Here is a 21,544-nt window from a genome sequence, read left to right as displayed (position 1 = left end):
TTTATATCTCTTTCAATTTTCTTTATGAATTCGTGTTACTCTACTATTAATGCACATTCAAACAGCGAGTAGTGCAAGGATGTCGAATCAACGTTAACAGTATAATATCTTAGCTGATACGCGCTTACAGCTAATATTGCGAGTTCTACTTCTTTCAGTATTCTGAATTCCTTGATTGCTACGCACATGATTTTTATAAATATGCAAATGACGATTCACCTATGTCCTCTGATGCTTTGGTGCTACACACCGACACGCTTGTGATGTCAATAGCAGTTACCATCATTGAAAGACATACAGTTGCATTCCTTGGGACAAACGATGGACGCTTGATGAAGGTAAGCGACGGGTTTGAAACAATGGACGTGTTTCATTTGAATGAAAGAAACGTTTATTCAACATTTAAAATGGAATCCATTCTCATTTTCAATTCAACAGGGAAAAACTACAAATTTCAAAAACATATAATTATAGGGAACATAATCCCTCAAAATAAAAGGAGATTCCATAGTTGGTTAGGATAAAGGACTCCCTACCGTAGGATGGTGAGTTGGATACTGGCAAGTCCAGTGTAACGGACTCCCTGTCGGAGCATGATTACTTCCAGACTCCCGCATCGCTATCTGCCAGATAGACTGAAATAAACGTAATTGTAGAATGCAACCTATCGTGAGGATGTTTTGTTTTCTCAGTCTTTGGGCAAGTTTTAAGATGTATGACGTTTATACACCTATGACTCAACTTTGCACTATATACAATCTTTGCACAGTCAAGTCATCACACCCCTTGTAGATGATACTGTAGGGTAATTTTTCCGGCATGAGATCATCATTTACGATCAGATTTCGGAGTATTATTCATGAGCATCGCGAATGCTAGATTCCATATCTACATGAAATTTCTCGCCTAAAGTGTTGTCTTTACTTGATTGAAAATGGGAAGTTTGAATAGCGCTGATTGCAAATGACGTCATGTTTTCCTCTCATTAATATGCATAAATAAATATTTGTCTGCATTTTCCGCATAAACGTCAAAAAAAGTCACACTAGTTCGTGGTATTTTATGGCTCAGACTGCAAGCTGCAACAACAGCCGCGCATGCAACAACAAAGTTTGTCCGAATTTTAGGCAGTGTTGTCTGAAAGTCGCGCGCGAGCAGCTATATTTAGTAACAAACCTGAAATCGCGATCAACGCTATTTTTCAGGTACATATTACATCAAGTACGCAATCAAATATCTATGAAGAACTATCCGTTGCTGTGGGTGGTGGTAGCATTTTGTCCGACATGGAGTTTGATCCAACTCATAGACACGTTTATGTGCCAACAGCCAAAGAGGTGAGAATTTTAGGAGAGATTAGAGATAGCGAGCAACTTCAGATGACAAAATGTTCTTAAACCTTTTTCACAACGGAATGTAAAAAAGAACGCTTTCACGAGGCTTAATGGAACACAGCTTATCACGGACAAGATTGAACTGATATTATTTTGTGAGTGCTGATGAGCACAAGTGCCAGTGGTACATGCTCTGGGCTACTTGCCTGCCCGAGATATTTCTTTCCGTTCCATTGATGTTTTTAACTGAGAGAAGCAGCAAGAACAATTTGCTAACGCTATGGCAATTTTCCGATATCGTTCCATAACTAGTGATATACTAAGCCTAGTCTTCAAGCGGTGACTATTATGAAAATGAACCATTCTGAATATTGCATAACGGCTTGCATAAACCGACAACTTTCATTTCTGTTATAGCAATATGAAAAGTCGCCCAAGACATACACGAGTTTACCAAGACTTTCCTTTAAAATCCAAAAGTATCATAATAATATAGTTTGTGGTGTTGAAATCATTGATTTGAACACAGAAAGTGGTGCGCCCATGAAGAACTGACGTATAACAGTTTTGTTGAATGCGTTATCATATTGAATTATTAGGATTTATCTTCCAGGTCTTACTCTAACAAATTATTAAAACACATTCGATTTCACATTTAGGTTTTAAAGATGAGAGTTGAAGATTGCAGTCAATATGAAAGCTGCACTGAATATTTTGGGTCATTGGATCCATATTGTGGATGGTGTACGCTGGAAAGAAGGTAAACAAATAAAGCAAGGACAATCTACTGTTAGATTATTTGCGAGTTCACTAATCATTCAGCAGTTAAACATAGTTATGTTGCACAGTTTTTACAAATTCACTAATCACATAACACTGCTTGCTGTTACATATACGGTCGCATTGTCCTACTATTAGGCAGAAAAAAATTGCTTGTGAATCGCCTTACATTTCGCATTGCATTTTTAATCGAGCAAACATTATGCATTTGGTTTCAACAAAAAACATTTCTGAAAGGTGAGAGCTTGGATACAGCCTTTGCGATTCAGGATCAGTGTGATTATGCCAGACTTCTCAATTTACGAGAATCCACACTGTGTTTAGCGCCAAAGGATACGCGACAACTTATAATAAAGACGCCGTACTTCTCCAGATAGTTGTCTATTAGCATTATCTGCCAAAATGATCATATCAACCAGATAATTCTATATGAAAGAAGAGACAACCGAGTTTAAGACATACGAATTTTAATGCTTCAACTATCAAAATAGAAAATATAACCAATATTTTGCAAAATTGTCTCCCTTTCACGACTGTTCTTTTGTAGGTGTTCAATGTATTCGGACTGCCCGCGTTCAAATAAAACATCAAGATGGCTCGACGTGTTTTCAAATTCCTCCTGTGTAAGCATTTCTAATATTGATCCAGAAAACAGCATCCCAATAACAGTTAGACAAAAGGTATGACACTTTCCCTTTATACTTGGTGCTTTCCTCATATGTTACTGTAGTTTTGTAAATTTTTGCGTTTAGGCCAAGTGTAAGTTTAAGTGCAGGAAACTGCGACAGTATCGCACGATTGTTGATATTGGCATAATTTGAATGCAGCGTGTTTCGAGTGTCAAAGTGACAAGTACAAATAATTATTGAGGAAATATTATCAGCATGTCAGTGGTGTTTAATAACGAGGCTGTTGGGTTAATCTTTAATGTTATTGTTAGATTTTGCAAAGCTTTTGATTCCCTAGAAAGACATTACAGAAATATTCGAAATGTTGCTATCTTCACAAAGGAAATATAAATCCACTTTGACTTATGGCTTTATTGACTTATGTCAACTTGAAAATACCATACTCTAAACACCTTGGAAAGATTAATTCGATTTAACTCGATATAGCTATAACGCGATACCTCTGCAGGAACATGTAAATCTTTTGAATGATTTTAAAAGGGCCAATTATCCATGCGATATTCTTTTCAAAGATCACGCTGACTGTCGTGGAACTGCCGAGCCTATTGAACCATTATCAGTACAAATGCGTATTTGGTGATAGTTTTATGACTGTTGCAGAGAAATATGGTTCGGAATTAACATGTGATACACCACATATCGACCAAAGACCAGATATCCCCGAGGGTGCAGGTAAATTTTATTATTCTTTCCACCCGATTCAAACTTTGCCCACTCTTAGGCCAAGAAACAGGCGTGAATTATCTTACCAAGTATGACATCTAAATTGATTGTATTTAAGATGCGTATACTCATATCATGAGAAATTTGAAAATGAAAGCTATCAAACGAATTTACTGATTTATGTACTGCAAATCACAAAATATCTTCCATATAGACAATATAGTCATAAAGTGCAATTCAATTCCAATTACTTATACTATTCACCAGTCACCATTAAAGTTACTTTTTCACCGTATCAACCGATTTAAAGAAAGTCGGCATCAAGTGTTTTCAAACGATCTTTTTCAGATCATGTAAAGGTACCCTTGTACGTGGAAAGCACGGAGACGGACACAAAGTTTGTGCAAAGTGACTTTTATTTTTACAACTGCTCATCACATAGTTCGTAAGTTTGCTATGCAATTGTATGTACAGAACTACATGTAGACATAATTTATGGAATGTGACCCGTCATTGACGAAACTCCTCTTCTCTTCATACCCTTGTAAGTTAATTAGTTCCAGAGACCAGCTCTGGAACTGTTAGTTTTTGCTCGCTTTCCTTCTTTCTTTCTTTCTCTATTTCCGGTATTACTACCATAGAACATGCTATACACAAATTTTACCTCCATTACCCAGAATGCATTGCGACACGCTTATGACGTCAGCGCTCAGCTCGGACGGGTTTCACGGGCATTTCTTGTTTGTTTATTTATTTATTTTTTATTGTGCATTGTTCAACGTTAACTATCATATTGCGTTCAGCTATTAATAATTCTAGCTTTCTTTAGCTTTGTTTTTTGTTGCTTTTTGCTTTTTATTTTTCTCTAAATACTCGCCGTACGTTGCGCTGTACTTTTACGTCATACGCCTTCCATACGGTTTAGACTCACGCTGGGTTTCGCCCGAGTGCTCATGGGTTGAATGAGATTAACAATGGCGGCGGATACGAACGCTTCCCTTGCATAGAGAGAGAGAAAAGTAGGCTTTGCATAAGTTTACAAGCGCGGCTGGGCACATCGTGTACCTAGGCGAGGTGGGTGTGCTCGAAAACGAAGATCAATGCAAGTTTTGGATTCAAAATCGGCTGTTTTCGGCGGAGAAACTGCCCGCCGTATTTCTGAGGAGCCACCAGCGTTTAACGCCGGTAACACACAGCCCTGCCATGTAGAGCTAGGTATAGCATAGTGAACTGTCTGTCACCGCACCGGCATGCGTTGGCTGCAAGTAAAAGCAACTCAACTTTCCAAGCTCAAACGGTCAGTATCTTGTGAAAACAGCGACATAGCAATGAAAGTTGTTTTAGTCAGTGGTAAAAACTCTTAACAGATGAAGTGTTAATTGCTTTTATTCAAATGAAAATGCATGTGGCCTCGGTTTTCAAGTTCAACGGCCTAGGTCCGATGTCTCCTCTCGTCTGATATACATTTCCGTGCGTTGTCGCCTCCGTATGCATCGCGTTTTTACCGTACATGTAGGCATTTGTAATCTGTGTACTGTAATTCCCTGGACTGCCTTGTTTTTAGTTGTATTCTGTTGTTACCGCTATCAGCCCTCACTATAGGTACGTGCTTGCATATTAAAATCCCAAGCACTCTTTCATTCTGCACCAGTCTTCGTTACACATTCTCTTTTCTTCCGCTGCTCTGATCTCTGGAACTTCGCTTTTGCTTGCAAATGCTTTCTAGTTGTTTGATATTTTTTGTTTTTGTAGTGTTTGTATTTTTGTGTATTTCATTTCTAAACCTTGCCGTTATTTACCTGATTGATATATAATACACCACAATTTCAAAGTATTTGGTTAGCTTAAATCTTTCGGTGAAGTTCAATTCAATGAAAGTTAAATCTTCAATTTTACATTTGTATAATGAAAATATTTTATTTATTTATTGAGTTATTCATATAGTGAATGTTCGTGGAACAGCCTGTATCGCACTTTTCTGGCTCCTTTTTCACATTAATGTAGGTGCTCTGATTGTGTGACGAGCGATTGGGCCTGTAATTGGTGCGTCTATGAAAACAGATGTACTCATTACCAACAGAGTTGTCCTGAGGATGACCAAACATCTATCGTGATTGGAACTAACGTAGGTTCACTAACTAATAATTAATAAATAAAAACACTTTCAAGGTAAGTGATTGGTCATCAAACCAATTAAAATGAAAAAGAAAGGCAAACATCAAAGAATAAACAAGTTTTCCCGAAAGCTGTTTTACACTTGGTAATGTTATCGTGTGATTTCGAGGGCAGGGGTGCGGTGAAGCTGGAATCATCGGTAAAATGTATTTGTTTCTAAACGTATGCATATTAAGATAGAGGGCGCACCAAGGAGATTCAATATACCGTGACATTACAACAGTGTTCTCCTTCCCATTTCACTGTGATAGAGTTTATAGAAAGTTCTTGTAGGAACGTTTGTTGGTCGCATTCATAGTTATGTCCCGAACTAACGGGAATGAACATTTTAAAAGAGTGTAATGTCTTTTAAAGAACTATGCTTAGCATCGCATAGTGTCATCATTCATGGAATATCAACGCATTAAAAATATTCACGTAATTTTTTGATAAATCATCGATGTTTGTATTTTTTCTTTCAGAATCGCTTTAACCATAGCGACATCAAAGGACAATCTTTCTGCCCTCAGCTAGATAGACAAGATAGCGAGGTGTTGATACCAGCGAAAGTTGAAAGGGAAATTCACATCAAAACTCTGAATGTGTACTATAAGGTTTGACAAGAACATTTCACAAAATGACATTAACGTATTCAACGGATTTAAAATCAAGAGCAATGTGAAAATGCTTCTTTTTTCACAAAGGGTAAATTCTTCGCAGTGTGATCAAACAAATTGACATACATATATTTACATGAAAAGCGCCGTAAATATTGTGTAAATGACTGGCATACTTGTTACGTACCAACAAATCAGCCATTAAATTCCAAGTATACTTACATCTGTGACTCCTACGATTAATTTGGACATTTATTGACTGTTTTGCATCGTAAAAGATTTACTTTGAAATGCACAACTCTTGGATACACAAATAAGTTCACTACTTCTTTTCTTTGTGTTTGTATCCTGCGAAAGACCGTCACGCCATTATCGGTGTTATTTATACATTGCATACCACTATTTCTAGGACGAACAATCGTATTACGAATGCATACTCACCGTGGAGGGTATTCTACAGAGCAGTCCTGCCACAAGAATAAATGAATCATTGGTCATATGCAATATGAGAAAGGTATTTCGACATAGCTGTTATAGTTTAGTCTCACATGCGTTAATTTGAAGTCATTATTCTGCTGATCAATTAGGAGGTCATAGAATGTTGAATTCGTATAGGTTCAAATATCTCTGATCTGCTCTTAATTTACCATTTCAAAACCATCGTAAAGTGATCACTAGAAGTCTACAATTCTTTGGTTCTAGAGTTTACTTAATCAATCGCACTGATAATGTTATCCTTCTACAGTATCACTATGATGCTTCAGTACAGGAAATGATCGTCCCTTTGTCCCTCAAAATGAATGGAAATTATATCGACGACATTTATGGATATAAAGGTAAGAATGTTTGCAAGTCAATGTCTCCTTCCTATGATGACGTCTAGGCGACACTACAAATTTCCCATACCCAATACCAAGAAAGCGTCTCTTTCTAAATAATATCTGTATGAGATGCAATGCTCTTCGGTCTCTTGTCGAGTTAGCATGTTCATTACAGTTAGTCTGTATTTACAGGGAGATCTCCGTTTTCTGATTATTTCCATTGCTTGAGGAAAACATTTGCGCGTGCTTCTTCTGTGCAATTACATATGGCGTTTATTTCATTTTACAGTGACGCTGTACGATTGTTCCATCGACCGTCGTGATTGCAGCCACTGTCTGTCTGAACTGACTACGAGATTGCCACTCCAATGTGGATGGTGTAAAGGAAGTGGTACTTGTGAAGTTCAGGAGCTTTGTACGAACGATGAATGGCTTCCCTACGAAACAACAGAGAGTTGTGATGACCCTGTCATAACAGAGGTACAATACGGCTAGTTTTCAATCGGGTTCGAACCCACAACATACGGCATCAGTCGCCTAGCGGAGAGGCCACAGAGATAACCGCTCGGCTAAATCTCCACTCCCAAAAAAGAGTGGTTCAATAGCCGGCTAAGTTGTTACATTTTTCTGACTGAGACCACTCCACACGTTGTAGAGTTTGTGAAGCACTCACGCACGCATGCTCACTATCACACATCGCACATACAAACTTTATCGAAGCGAAGAAACGAATTCATCGCTTTAACTGAGCGAACGATAACCTCGGGGACAATTCTGTCCACAAGCAGAGTTACCAACCCAGGGTAGAAAATACGGCTAGTTTTCAATCGGGTTCGAACCCATAACATACGGCATCAGTCGCCTAGCGTGATACTCCATACATGTAATTTTCATTGACCGTTTTTCATAGATTTGATCTTGAGTTTTAACTAGAGTTGTGAACGTTTGCTTTGAGTGTTTATTGTGTTATGTGCTTGTAAAACAGTTTCTTTTTCTCGTGAGCATTCCGTTAGGACAATACGATTTAATATCATGGATTGGATTGGTTTGATAGTTAATTTGTTGCTTGATTTGAAAATGTTGAGTAACTTAGAATGTTTCCTCGGGTGACTTTGCTCCTGTCAGTGACGTTCTTTTTGTATCGTATGCATAAAAACAGTAACTATGAAACACAAAGTGATCGGGCCGATTATACATGTTTAACTTAAACAGTCAACATACATAAAAGTCTCATATCTGCATATAAAAAGACGAACGTTTACGCATATGCTGATGTGAGATTAATGAATTATTTACCTTAAGATTATGACTTTGACTGCCGGATTACAGTTTTTAACATATTTCATTTTTTCAATATCACAGGTTTGGCCTTTGTCTGGGCCCTATGAAGGAAACACCGATTTACTGGTCAGAGGAAATAATTTGGGAAAAAGGTTTTCCGATATTGAGGGAATCGAAGTTGGTGCTTTACCGTGTACACTGATCGAGGCAGCATACTCTGTCTCTGAAAGGTGCTGACATTGAAAAATTCTAGACATTCTGTTTTTCTAGAAATAGCTGTGATCATGTCGATGAATTGGATAGATTAATGGTATATATATATATATATATATATATATATATATATATATATATATATATATATATATATATATTTATATATCATATACCAATGCCCATATTGCTTCATCCTAGTGACGTTCACAGTAAAATATCAGCCGTGATATTTCACGGTAAATGTCAAGATATGCACGATAAACGTCATTGGTTTTGGAGTTCTCCCGAACTACATTAGCAGTTTGCTGGTAAACAACGTAAACAAGCAAAATGGCTGCCGCTCCCGGCCTGCGAAGCGATGTCGCTGACGTAAAAAATGGAAGTGCTTCGAGGAACACGGGTATTTCTGGTTGTCAAATCCGAAATAACATGTTGAGCCTTGTAATGTTTTCCTGTTAAAGTTGTCGTATTTTTTGGCCAAGCTGTAGCAAACATTCTGCCGTTCGCACGGCGCCGGCACTGTGCAAGGTCTACCCCAGAACAGGTGGCACAAGACCACTAATTAATTTCCCATAGGCCACCACAGTAGCGTTGAGCTCGATTTTCCTATTTTAAAACATTCAGCGGCACGAATCCTCTTACCAGGTGTGAGGTCAATGTCAGCTTGACTGCTGATTAATTTTTCGTGTTGGCAAGTCCACGGGAATTTTGAGATAGCGATGAAAATAGCGCCCTCAGTGGTGTTTTTGACAAAATTCAGGCTTATTGTTATGATTTCTATTAGCCCTAGAGCTCCTCATATTACCACCAAATACTTCAGCCATCATTCACAACAGTCTGCACTTTGATTCAGGCAGAAAAATATCTTTACAAAAATTCTTGACGTTAAAGTTCAAACTGAACAATAATCCATACAGATATCAAACCTTCAAGGTCTGCACTATTTTTCTTCCAAACTATCTTAGTGGGCTTGTGCCAGGTAGTGAGCGCGTGGCTTGACAGCGATGTCGCGCGCGCGACGACTGTTGACATGGCAACTCTCAGGGTAAACAAACAAAATGGCGGCCCCTCTCCGCGCGAGCTCCGTGCCGCACGACAATCGAGCGCGATCGAAATCAGGATAGATTTGAAGTTTTTGATCGGTTACAATCGTAATGGCATATTTCACCTTCAAATGTTCCTCCTGTATGACGATTTTTGAATCCCGGTGTCTTCCTTTTTGGGGTTCACTGAGATATGGAGGACTTGCAGCGATGTCGCGCATGATGTTGACTTCGTCGTATACTTTATGAATGAAGCCTGTTCACATAAATATAACGATATTTATGCGCAAGGCGTAATAAAGTAAAGCCTAAAAATTTGATGTTTTTCGTACTATCAGTAAAATTATGGGCATGGGTATATGATAAATCGGTTATCGTCACGTGTCTGACTGCACAAATGACACTCATGCTGATACGACACAGGAACGGGCGATATTGGGTAATAACCTCTAAATATCATATTATGGGTGGGTGGGTGGATAGGTAGGTAGGTAGGTAGCATTGGTAGTGCTCTCATATTTTCTATTTTCTCAACCGACAATCACAATGTCGATCAGATACCATAATCATCAAACGTCAATTTTAAATGCAACGGTTAAATCTGTTTTCCAGTGTGATGTGTACAACTACGAGAAGCGAAAGGCCGAATGTGTCAGGGCATGTTGTCGTACACATTATCCAGGCAAAGTCAGCAAGAAGTTCTCAAGATTTTACGTATAGGGTAAGGAATCAAACACTTGAATAACAAGCATATTTCTATTTCAGAGGATTTAATAATCAGATAATACGCCAATCTACGCCAATCGTTTAGGATTTACAGACTCCAGTTACCAGCCGTTCAACAGATACACTATAATGTCTAATGAGCTACTAAGAACTAAATGTAAATGCGAATGAAGAATGTCTTATTACCGGTAGGCGGACATGTGGAATCTGTAGGGACATCTTGCTTGGTCAATATATAAAAAAGTTAAGTTGATTGCACACTGCAATCACCTTGGGGAATGTATCGGCACCAAAACTCGATTATTGCAAACATTCAAGTCGAGTTACATGTGCAACATAGTTATCATTTATATTTACTAACAATGTTGGCGACACTGTAGATTATTACTCCCATGTACGCCCAAGAACAGAGTAACACTGACTTGGGGTATTTTTGTATTTATTCACTAATAAAGATCTCTTAGGCAAGAAATGATTTATGCCGCCATAGGATATGACCATTTGTTCGTAAGGTTTGCCAAGCACTTATTTAATATGAAAATGCCTGTCCAGAATCGTAGAATTATATACAACATTTATCTTTTCTGTTTGCTTCTTATGATTCATATAAATGGTAAATCAGACTATTTATACGTCTAATCAATGTGTATCATTCTATTTGACTGTCAACATATCAATCCTAACGTTGGTCTTTAAACCTCTTTAAATCGTATGAAGGGAATTCATTATTAGGGACAAAGAAAGGAGTTGCTAAGTTTTCTAAGATGTACCTGTTTCTGCAATTTCAGGATCCAACCATCCATGACTTTACGCCAAAAGTCGGACCCAAATCAGGCGGCACAACCGTAACCATAACAGGCGAGTTTATCGATGCGGGCAGAAACATTACCGCCGACTTTGACGGATTTCCTTGCTTGGTGAGGAGGTATGGACACAGTGCGTTTTGCATGATTCTTGCTTGCAAGCTGATAATTGCTGGCGAATCCTTTACGTTCGAGAATTGATGAATGCGCTCATTACGTTAAAACATGGAGATTCATCAGAATTGAATCACTTCAACAAATGAATCTCAGGATAATCTTATTTCAACAGAATACTTGCGATATTATTTTTCTACAACAGTACAATCTAAATTTTCATATTTTATTATCGAAGAGAGCAAGATGTGTGGAATGAAACTACGGTACGATGCAAGACTTCGTCGGTTGATACGACGCAATTAGCAAAACTGCGCATGCATTTTGATGGAACCAGACGCTTCGCTCCCGACGGCAAGGTATTCAACTACACGGAAGACCCAACAGTGAAATCCATAAACCCATCGAGAAGTATGCAGAGGTATGTCGTAAAAGAAGGCGATTTGATAGGTTGCAATGTTAAAATAATCGCCTTTTCGCGACGTTTTACATCCGAGTCCATAGTTTATATGCCTAGAGAAGCGCTACGATGGCATTTTGTTGGTATTTCTACTATTCTATCCAAAAGAAAATATTTCAAGACTATTTTTCTATGCTACTGTGTATAATTATTCTACTACAACCACGCACTTTGGTTATTATCAGTTAGTAATTCACCATACAAACTCCTAAATTGCCTTTGAAGCACCTGCTAATTGTCTAATCTGCTGGCGCCATTATTATAAACTGGCTTCTCCTTCGTCTTGGGGATTACTCGTTTGACTTGCTCAGAGGCACTCAAAACCTTTAAAGTATTGCGAGTATGAGACATTTAGAGTTCATCGGTACTGTAAAGTATTCATTTCAATTTACAATAACCATTGCCCAACCTTCTCCCATGTCTCTGTATGTCCTGGTAAAGAGATATACGGCTGGAATCGTCGTTCGTCTGTCATTGTAATATTGTTGAAGCATGCGGTTTTAAATATGCCTTAAAGATCCATTAGCTGTAATTTTCGCCATTTTTTTTACTTTGTTTGCTCTGTGTATCATCTGCAGTTTCTGGTTTGAATTCCTGAACCATGGAGAAATTCGTAATATTTAGCTCATAAATATACCCTACATGAGTATAATCTGCATTGTTATTGTTTAAATTTTGTATTCAGGTCCGGACTAGAATACATTTATCAACAATGACAATGGTCATTTCACATATACAGGCTGTGTTGGCAAGAAGGACACCAGGCATTGGCCATGATGATCGGATTATAGTAAAATTCTGTAGTTAATACATTGAAACAGAGTAGTGAAAAATTAGTCAAAAGTTACAGCTAATGCCCCTTTAATAATGCAATAAATATAAGTTAGAGGTAAAAGATTCCTACTGTGTCATATATATATGCATTTGGTGGCTATCTGCATAAATGCAAAATCATCACGACATCTCCTGGAATTAAAGCGTTAGTAACACAACACTCCTTCATCTCATAATTAGTGTTATTAGTCAAGGTTCCCACCAATGGCTACCACCATAAAGGAATCGATTACGCGGGACAGACATTCGTGCTTGCCAATTAAGCATTACTCACTGTCGGTATCACTAATGTAAATCTTTCAGAATTCTTAACCTGGTCATTGACCTTTGTGAAAATGGAGAAGAGTCTATAACACCAGCACCTTTTAGGGTTTGCTCAACAGTATACTCGATGTTGATTTTCTCGAACTTCATCTATCAAATGGTGTTCGCAAATGAATCAATGAGCAGATTTTTATAAGCAACCTTATTGGTTCCCCAGCGGAGAAACGACTCAAAACTGGTGACATATGTGGTTGACAGGTGGCTCTCGCTAATACTTCAAAGGCATGCTAAACAACATGAGAACTTGGCAAATTTTCGATTTGGTTGAAATTCTAAAATGGCAAAGCATAGTAATACTACTATGTGATAGCAATTCCACATACTTTAAACGTGATAAAGATTCGTAGTACCTCTAGTGTCACTGTTCAAAAGTGCGATCTGCAAATGATTTTTTGCGGTTCACGCAGCATTCTGCATAATTAAACTTTTTATTTATTTATTTATTCATTCTGACATCCAACAGGCATAGCCCAATAACTGGATGCAAACAGAGAAAAATTAACATATGAAAAAGACAAATTACAACATGCAGAAACTAATTTAAAAAAGGCACTAAACAAGTAACAACAGAGACTGACAAACATCAAAACTCTCGGTAGTAAAATGACTATCAGCAAGAGATAATAAAACAGATGACACTTGTGTTTTAAAAGCACTAAGACTGGTAAACAAATCAATATCAAAACGATAGACACTATTTAAAAGTGACATTGCCCGAGACGAAAAACAATATTTAGACAGGTTAACGCGGTGATTTGGAATCCGGAAAAGGTCAGAAGACCTGAGACGCCTTGGGGGCACAAAGAAAGTGAAGGAGCTATTAATATCTGGACAATCGGTAATGAAATTGACACACTTGTGAATAAAACAAAGATCTAAAACTTGACGACGAATAAAAAGAGGCGAAAGTTTAAAATAAGAACATAATGTAAAATAATTATCAACATTATACTCCACACCCTCCTTAAAACAAAGAAATTTAATAAATTTCTTCTGAACTCGTTCAATTTTGTCAATGTACGACTTCTGGTGTGGAGACCACACTACTGAACAATACTCAAGGATACTCCTAACAAGTGCAATGTAAATACTTTGATGGCAGTGGTATTAGTGAAGTCGCAGCAAGTCCGTTTAATAAAACCGACCAATTGATGTGCTCTTTTGATTGTGCAATTGATGTGATGTACAAAGCTTAGATTTTTGGAGAAATAAACACCAAGATCCTTGATGACATCAACACGTGTGATTGATTGCTTATAAAGCTTATAATTGGAATGAACTGGAATACGCTTGTTGGAGAATGAAATAACACAACATTTTTTAAGATTTAGTTTAACTTTCCATGCTTTGCACCAATTACCAACAAGAGAGATATCTGATTGCAATAGTCTGCAATCCGATTCAGTTTTGATGATCCGAGAAAATTTCGAATCATCGGCATACAGAAACATGGTCGAATGATGGATAGACATGGGCAGGTCATTGATATATAAAATAAATAAAAGCGGACCCAGTAGTGAGCCTTGAGGAACACCAGAGGGAACACACATCTCCGCAGACTCGTGCCCACCGATGACAACCCTTTGTCTCCTACCCTCTAGGTACGAATAAAACCAAGAGAGTAGGTTTCCATGTATGCCGTAATAATTTAATTGTGAACCAAAAGCTGATGATTAACTGAATCGAAAGCTTTGAAAAATCGGTGTAAATGGTATCTACTTGAAGACCAGTGGAAACAGCCTCAGTAATAAACTTGTTGTATGACAGAAGATTAGTGGCTGTTGATCTGCGCGGAAGAAACCCATGCTGAGAATCGTGAATAGTACTTTTAACGTGATTGTAAATATACTTATGAACTAAACCCTCAAAAATCTTGCTAAAAAGTGGCAAAAGAGATATAGGTCTATAGTTTGTGACATCGTTTCTAGCACCAGACTTAAAAATCGGAACAACATTCGCGATTTTAAAGGCTGACGGAAAATAGCCAGCATTGAGAGACTTATTAAAAATAATGCAGAGCGGGACACTTAACTCATCTGTGCACTGTAATAAAATTGTGGGCGGAATTTTGTCTGGGCCGCATGCCTTACTACAATCGACCGTCTTCAGAGCCCTAGAAACTTCGTCAACTGAAAGTGCAAATTACTAAAAGTGTCATTTTTGAAAACCTGACAAGATGGGACATCGGTAAGATCAGAATCTGCACAATATGTACTCAAAAATAACAACGGAACATATCCGTGATATCATCGATGGTCGAACATTGAGAACCGTTGTAACATAAAGTTGAGGGGAAAGAAGAACATTTACGTTTGCATTTAACAAATGACCAAAAGCGTTTAGAATTATCGATAATCGACACCTGAATGTTGTTGATAAACTCAGCATAAGTAGCACGCTGTAGATCTTTGAATTGGGCACGTAAACGAGAAAAGGTCAGGTAGTCAGAATGCTTGCCTGTACGTTTAAAACGGGAATGAGCTTTACTTTTCTCGCGCAGCAAGAGAATCATATCAGTCGTGTACCATTGTGGGTATTTACGTGAACGAATTCTGGAGATAGGAACGCTATCTTTGATTGCTGCGTACAGAAAATCATAGAAGATCTGCACGCAGTCTTCTACCTCGAATGAATTTAAGATATTCCAGGGAATCAATTGCAGCTGCTTTCTAAGATGATCAAAATCAGCCTTTCTATAATTAAAGACAAATTATCAGCAGACTTTACACCTTTGTCAACTTTACATGAGAGATGGCATTCTAGCGGCAGATGATCTGATTGCACAGCCGCCTCACACACGCTGACTGACACGCCTGTGTCATTAGCGCAAATCAGGTCAAGAATATTGGAATTTCTAGTACAATGATAATTTAATTGGAAAAGACTGTGCTCAGAAAGGGTTTCAATAAATTTATCTGATTTAATGGAATTCCAAGTGACCGGTTCAGCAACATTTCCGTCGTGTTGACGCCAAATGATATCTGGGAGATTAAAGTCTCCACAGAGATAAATAAAATCATGCTGTTTAGCAACGCTGATGACACGAGAGATTGACATCTCCAGTTTGTCAAGCAAATCAGACGTTGCATCAGGTGGAATATAAACAACACCAACAAAAACACTGTAACGACGGAAAGGTAGCATTAACCACAGAATTTCTAACTCATCAGTTTCCAAATCAGGTTTGTGGATACTAGGCAAACATTTGTTAACAGCTAACAGCACGCCACCGCCCCGAGATTTAGAAGTGACATGTGCATGTCTGTCTCTATCTTTGCGGTAAATGATGTAATTATCATGTAAAATTTCTGAGTCATTAACACCACTATGTAACCAAGTTTCGGTGATGGCAATTAAGTCAAAAGCGCCATCACTGAAAAACATGTTGAACGAATCAAGCTTGTTACAAATACTCCGAGTATTCTGATAATACAATCTGACAAAATCATGAGAGATAACACCTTCACCAGTTCTGTTTTCAGCCACTTGCGTATTTGTTAGTAGCGAATCGTCTGTGTTACCTTGTATTGAATGCAGATCAGAACCAGGATCGCTGTAGAAAGAGTCTGATGGGATAGGTAACGAACACTTTGTGCAGTTCCAATCTTCCTGAAATGCATCCCATAGCCTTGAGTAATCCGAATCGGTGATTCTTTCGCACCTCGTATGAAACCAGTACTCACATGTAGAACATTTCAACCCGTACTGATTTTTACGCACTGGTTTATTGCAAGCACCGCAAGGAAATTTAGGTGGTCCAGGGTTAACATGGATGTCTCCAGACAGAAGCAGATTCGAAAATTCCACGTGTATTGGTGTGATTTTGCTTTGCAAAATAATATTATATGTTGCGATGTGGTTACTATAGTAAACAATTCTGGACTTGGAAAATTTGGCTGCACGAGGCCAGGTGTAGGTAATGGGACTTCCAGCAGCTGTTTTCACATCTCCAATGCATAAAATTAGACTGGAGAACAATAACAAGATTATATAATGCCGACAGCCCATGATGATGCTGGTGTTCATGATGATGCTGATGAACAAAATACTGAAGTAAACGAGTGTCGAGTACAGCGTTAAATCAAAAGTTACCGTACCAGAATAAAAATGTTAGACGGCTAGAAAGCCAAAGGCTTTTTAGACGTAGGGGAATAAACCAAAACAGTTATGATACGGAAACGATGACCAAGGCCTACGTGCCCGTTGTGAGTTGAGGTGACAACTTTACTGCCGTAACCATACACCGGGTCGTCCTCCGAAATGTTGGTACAGTGCAATAAGAAATTCCCCTCTGGGATTGTAAAAGAATACTTCAAATCACAGAAGAGCACAAGGGTGTCGGTAAAATATGTTCGTAGGCGGTAAAACCCGAGTATCTCCAGGAGCCTCTTCAGGAACGCACCGGTACCTGCTTGCTTCTATAAACGTTTTTGAGAGTTAAGATTATTTAGTCTGCGATTTTTTTTAATTGTAAATATCTTTGTATTCTAAAACGCGTCTACTGAAACTGTTGTCGTAATCAGCACATAGAGGAGCATTTTATATACAAACTACTCTACCTTCACATTTTTATAGGTGAATGTGGAGTCACTGAAGGCATTCGAAATCTTCCTAGACTCAATTGCATTTCTATTACGTCACGGTCCATGGCTAACACTAACACGTGTGTAACAATATGCTAACACATATTTCACTCCCTTTTCTATTGCAGTGGTGGACGACAATTTAATGTCACAGGAACGATGTTTACCTCCGTATTGGAGCCGAGGATGGTACTCAGCTGTGAAGATGAGATTTTTGTTGGTGTGAGTAAACTAGTTTTTCACAAACTTAGGTATATGCTTTGATGCATCAAATAAGTTTGATTAGGTTTGAATAGCACTTAATGTTAGCCATGTAAACCATCTCCACCTGGCACGACGCGTACGTCACTTAATGCATCGTTTTAGGTGCAATGAACATGCAACTTCATATAACTCTATCGTTTAATCCCTTGACGCTTAGTTTCGCCTTTTTTTTCCTTCCGTGCGTATTTGTTTCGTATTATGTTACAGCAACCGTGCCAAGTGTATTCACAGAGTTCCATGCAGTGCCTTTCGCCAGCTGTTTACTCAGGGGACTTAGCTGGTGCAGAATACGACATGACTGTTGGATTTCTAATGGACGCAGTGGAGGATCTCTTGCAACTTGATCTCGACTTTACAGTTGTCAGTGATCCCGTCTACTTTGAGTTTCTGAAGAGGGTAATATTAAAGAGCAACATGGAAAACAACTGAATATCAGGGTATGGGTAGATAAAATAAATCTTTAATCACGGTTTAGTAAACGAGGCTGAAAAAAATACAAAATGTGATGTAATCCCTACTATCATTTATATATCCATGGTCGAACTGTTTGAGATGTGCTTTCTAGAAATTGATTATACTTACCATTTTTTTGCTTCTAAATCTTCACTACAATTATTATAATATCAAGAACGCTTAATGTTATAATGTTCAATGCTTACTGCTTGATGATGATGATGATGATGATGATTATATATATATATATATATATATATATATATATATATATATATGTGTGTGTGTGTGTGTGTGTGTGTGTGTGTGTGTGTGTGTGTGGGTATGCGTGTGTGTGGGGGGTGTGTGTTATTGCGAGAGACTACACCAATAATAAACAGAAAAGGCACAAAGGACTGTCGAAAGTCTACACATCCAGCAGAGCTCAATTTTGTCTTCCCATTTTCAAGCACACTGAGAGCTTTACACTTCAGCTTTTATTAGTTCTGTGCAAGAAAGATTCTATTAAATTATTCCATAGGGAAGTGATTTAGATCTAGCCTGTACATCAGAAGAAGTCTATGTCACCGTTGGACAAGATGAGTGTGTAGTCGAAAGTTTGTCCGACGTCCAGCTGAATTGTGTTCCGCCAGAGGAAGAACCTGCAGCGGTCAATAAAACGGGAAGTCCGACGAGAAATGGCTATCCTGAAGTAAGAGTAAGTGAACATTTGATAGTCGTATAGCACATGAAGAGACATAATGATGGCTCAAATGCGCAAAATATTAAAGCAAAATTAGAAAGAGATTGTAAAGCTAGGGTTTCGTCTCTCACTATTTGAAAAAACAACAAAGAGATTTGGACTTCCAAGGATCATCACTAGATGTAGTTACACCAAAACCATGAAACACATTTTACATAACATTAGGATGAAGGCATTTTGTATCGTGCTTACATTTTATATTTCTAAATGCTTCGTGAAAATGCTTTTGTAACTGCCATATTTATCGTTGATACTTTCATTTTCAACTTATTACAGCCAGTAAACAATGATTTTGCGTGTTTGCTCTGTTCCAGGTGGAAGTTGGATACCTGTCGTTCTACATCGGTTACTTAAGATATCCGAAAGCAGATACAGGGCATTCACAAACGTATACCGCCATCGTTGTAGTCTCTATAATTTTTCTGTTTCTGGGTATTGTTGCTGCCATAGGTTTAGGTGTCATATTCAGAAATAGAATCAAATACCTGGACAGGCGAGAGGATCTTGCGAAGGGTATTATAAAAACGATGGAAATGAAAGAAAGGAGGAGTGGTAAGTCTGCAAAACGTCGTCTCTAGTTCTGAAAGGATGGTGTCAACTTCAAATTCATAGAGAGCTGAAGCTCATCACTTTGTTTCTCATATTCACTCTTTCAGACAAACGCTTTCAACTGCTGTCTTACGGTGATTACGCTGCCTATATGCTGTTTGAAGGAAAGAACTACAACAGAGTTTTAAATGGCAAAATACAGGTTTGTTATGTTTTTTACATTGTAAGGGGTAATGACCCATTCTAACCATCTTCCTTCCTGATGCAACCAAATAAAAACGTCTACGTACTGTTCGCTGTGAAAAGCCGCCAAATGCACCTGTAAAACAATTACACTTGCTCAATCAAACATACACATGTACAAAGTGCCGTGAAATTTAAATGCGAGACCACTGATTTTCAAACTTAATATTAGGGAATACGGCTAGTTTTCAATCGGGTTCGAACCCACAACATACGGCATCAGTCGCCTAGCGGAGAGGCAGCAGACAGAACCGCACGGCTAAATCCCCTCTCTCAAAATGAGTGGTTCAATAACCGGCTAAGTTGTTACATTTTTCTGACTGCGACCGCTCCACACGTTGTAGAGTTCGTGAAGCGCCCACGCACATACGCTCACTATCACACATCGCACGGAAGTGATCACTGAAAAAAGTATTTATTCAGTCACCACTTAAACAAGATTTATTGAAGCTACCTTTAAACACGAGAGCTAACTTTTCAGAATTGTGCTGAACGAACCTGTGCCAGCTACAGAATTTAAATTGAAATATGGTATTTACCCTAAATTAGAGTCTCTGATTGCAAATACAACGATTGAGAAATATTTCAATAGTGGTAAAACTATGATGAACTTTGATTGATATTGGCGGCACCTTTTAATGATAGGTCATGGGGTAAACAATAAATCAAATATTACCTTTTACATAATTTATCAATTAAAATAATTTGAACACATAAAACATATTTGTTACTTGATAATCCAGCAAACACCTGACGACAGCAAATGTCTTGAAGACTTTAGGTCCTTGCTTAAAGACAAGTTGTTCTGTGTTGAGTTAATACGTACCTTGGAAGATCGGGATGACATTACACCTGAGGACGGGTAAGAAGATATATGATAATTAATCGCTAGATTCGTAGTATGGCTGCTGTGTGACAGTGGTTACTCCATGTCTTCATTATTTTAGATAAATAAATGTGGAAAGATGACTAAAATTGAACCAAAATCCAATTTTGCTTTCCTGGATGATTTTTGTTTGACATGATTATAAGCTTATGTAGCTCATCAAGTACAATGGAAGAAGAAAAAAGCACTGCTTCTTTGGATAATGAAATAACCTTTCAACATCGGTACGACCCATGGTCATCGGTTAATACGCAGCACACGCTAGAATCTCAGTCTTCATTACTTTATGGCGTTTATTGCTGTCTACAATTGATGAGTTTGGTAAATACAAGCAATTCCTCTTGCGTCTGGACTTCTTCAACATTTAGATGACCTCTAAGGCATAACAGGTGACCTAAACAAACGATTTATTTCACCATTTATCACCACATCTTCTGGTACAATATTGCTTGTATGATTTGTGATTGTGTGACTTTTTGTTTCGCAGATCTGTTAGTGGGTTTGCCCGTTGATCTGTGTATCAAATAAAATAAAATAAATACAATATTGCTTTACTTTCCAGGTCACTGATCGCTTCCTTTCTGACCGTTGTACTTCATGAGGAAGATCATCTTATGCATTTCACAGAGTGAGTACATCGCCACCAATGCAAAACAATAGCATTTCTATCGTTCAGAGTAAATGGAGAAATGAAAACTGTCCATTGTGTCTTGCCTGTACCTTTCACTTGTTCGGAAGCCACAGACATATACAAGATAACTAAAAAAACTTTTAATATCGATATGTTCCAGGGTATTGAAGGTTTTACTTGCTGAAGCCGTCAGGAACACAGCAAGTGAAAAAAGACACGGTCCACTTTTGCAAAGGTAAAATCGAAAGGTTTATGATTTTGCTCGATTATTCTCGATTGAAATGGATGTTAGTGTGAACTAAAAACTGTATGAATACATGTTGTGGTATAACCG

At 38.1% G+C, this 21,544-nt stretch overlaps 2 protein-coding genes across 2 annotated transcripts; both read left to right on the top strand.

The window, feature by feature from the left end:
- Positions 1-154: 154 nt before the first annotated feature.
- Positions 155-19,425, top strand: LOC139141179 (plexin-A4-like). Its single transcript, XM_070710803.1, has 19 exons — positions 155-338; positions 1,206-1,337; positions 1,994-2,094; positions 2,662-2,794; positions 3,316-3,475; positions 3,909-3,930; positions 5,471-5,591; positions 6,103-6,234; positions 6,647-6,751; positions 6,983-7,073; positions 7,348-7,538; positions 8,421-8,569; positions 10,211-10,319; positions 11,113-11,249; positions 11,480-11,662; positions 17,571-17,664; positions 17,914-18,143; positions 18,680-18,856; positions 19,216-19,425. Exons 1-17 carry the CDS (start codon positions 222-224, stop codon positions 18,133-18,135), a joined length of 2,199 nt encoding a protein of 732 aa, XP_070566904.1. The 5' UTR covers positions 155-221; the 3' UTR covers positions 18,136-18,143; positions 18,680-18,856; positions 19,216-19,425.
- LOC139141178 (plexin-B-like) lies at positions 18,484-21,091 on the top strand. The gene is made up of 6 exons (XM_070710801.1): positions 18,484-18,489; positions 18,680-18,856; positions 19,216-19,453; positions 19,558-19,652; positions 20,437-20,555; positions 21,067-21,091. Exons 1-6 carry the CDS (start codon positions 18,484-18,486, stop codon positions 21,089-21,091), a joined length of 660 nt encoding a protein of 219 aa, XP_070566902.1.
- The last annotated feature ends 453 nt before the right edge of the window (positions 21,092-21,544 follow it).

This window comes from Ptychodera flava, chromosome 9 (genome assembly GCF_041260155.1).
Source record: "Ptychodera flava strain L36383 chromosome 9, AS_Pfla_20210202, whole genome shotgun sequence".
NCBI lineage: Eukaryota > Metazoa > Hemichordata > Enteropneusta > Ptychoderidae > Ptychodera > Ptychodera flava.
This window is presented reverse-complemented; position numbering and strand designations above follow the sequence as displayed.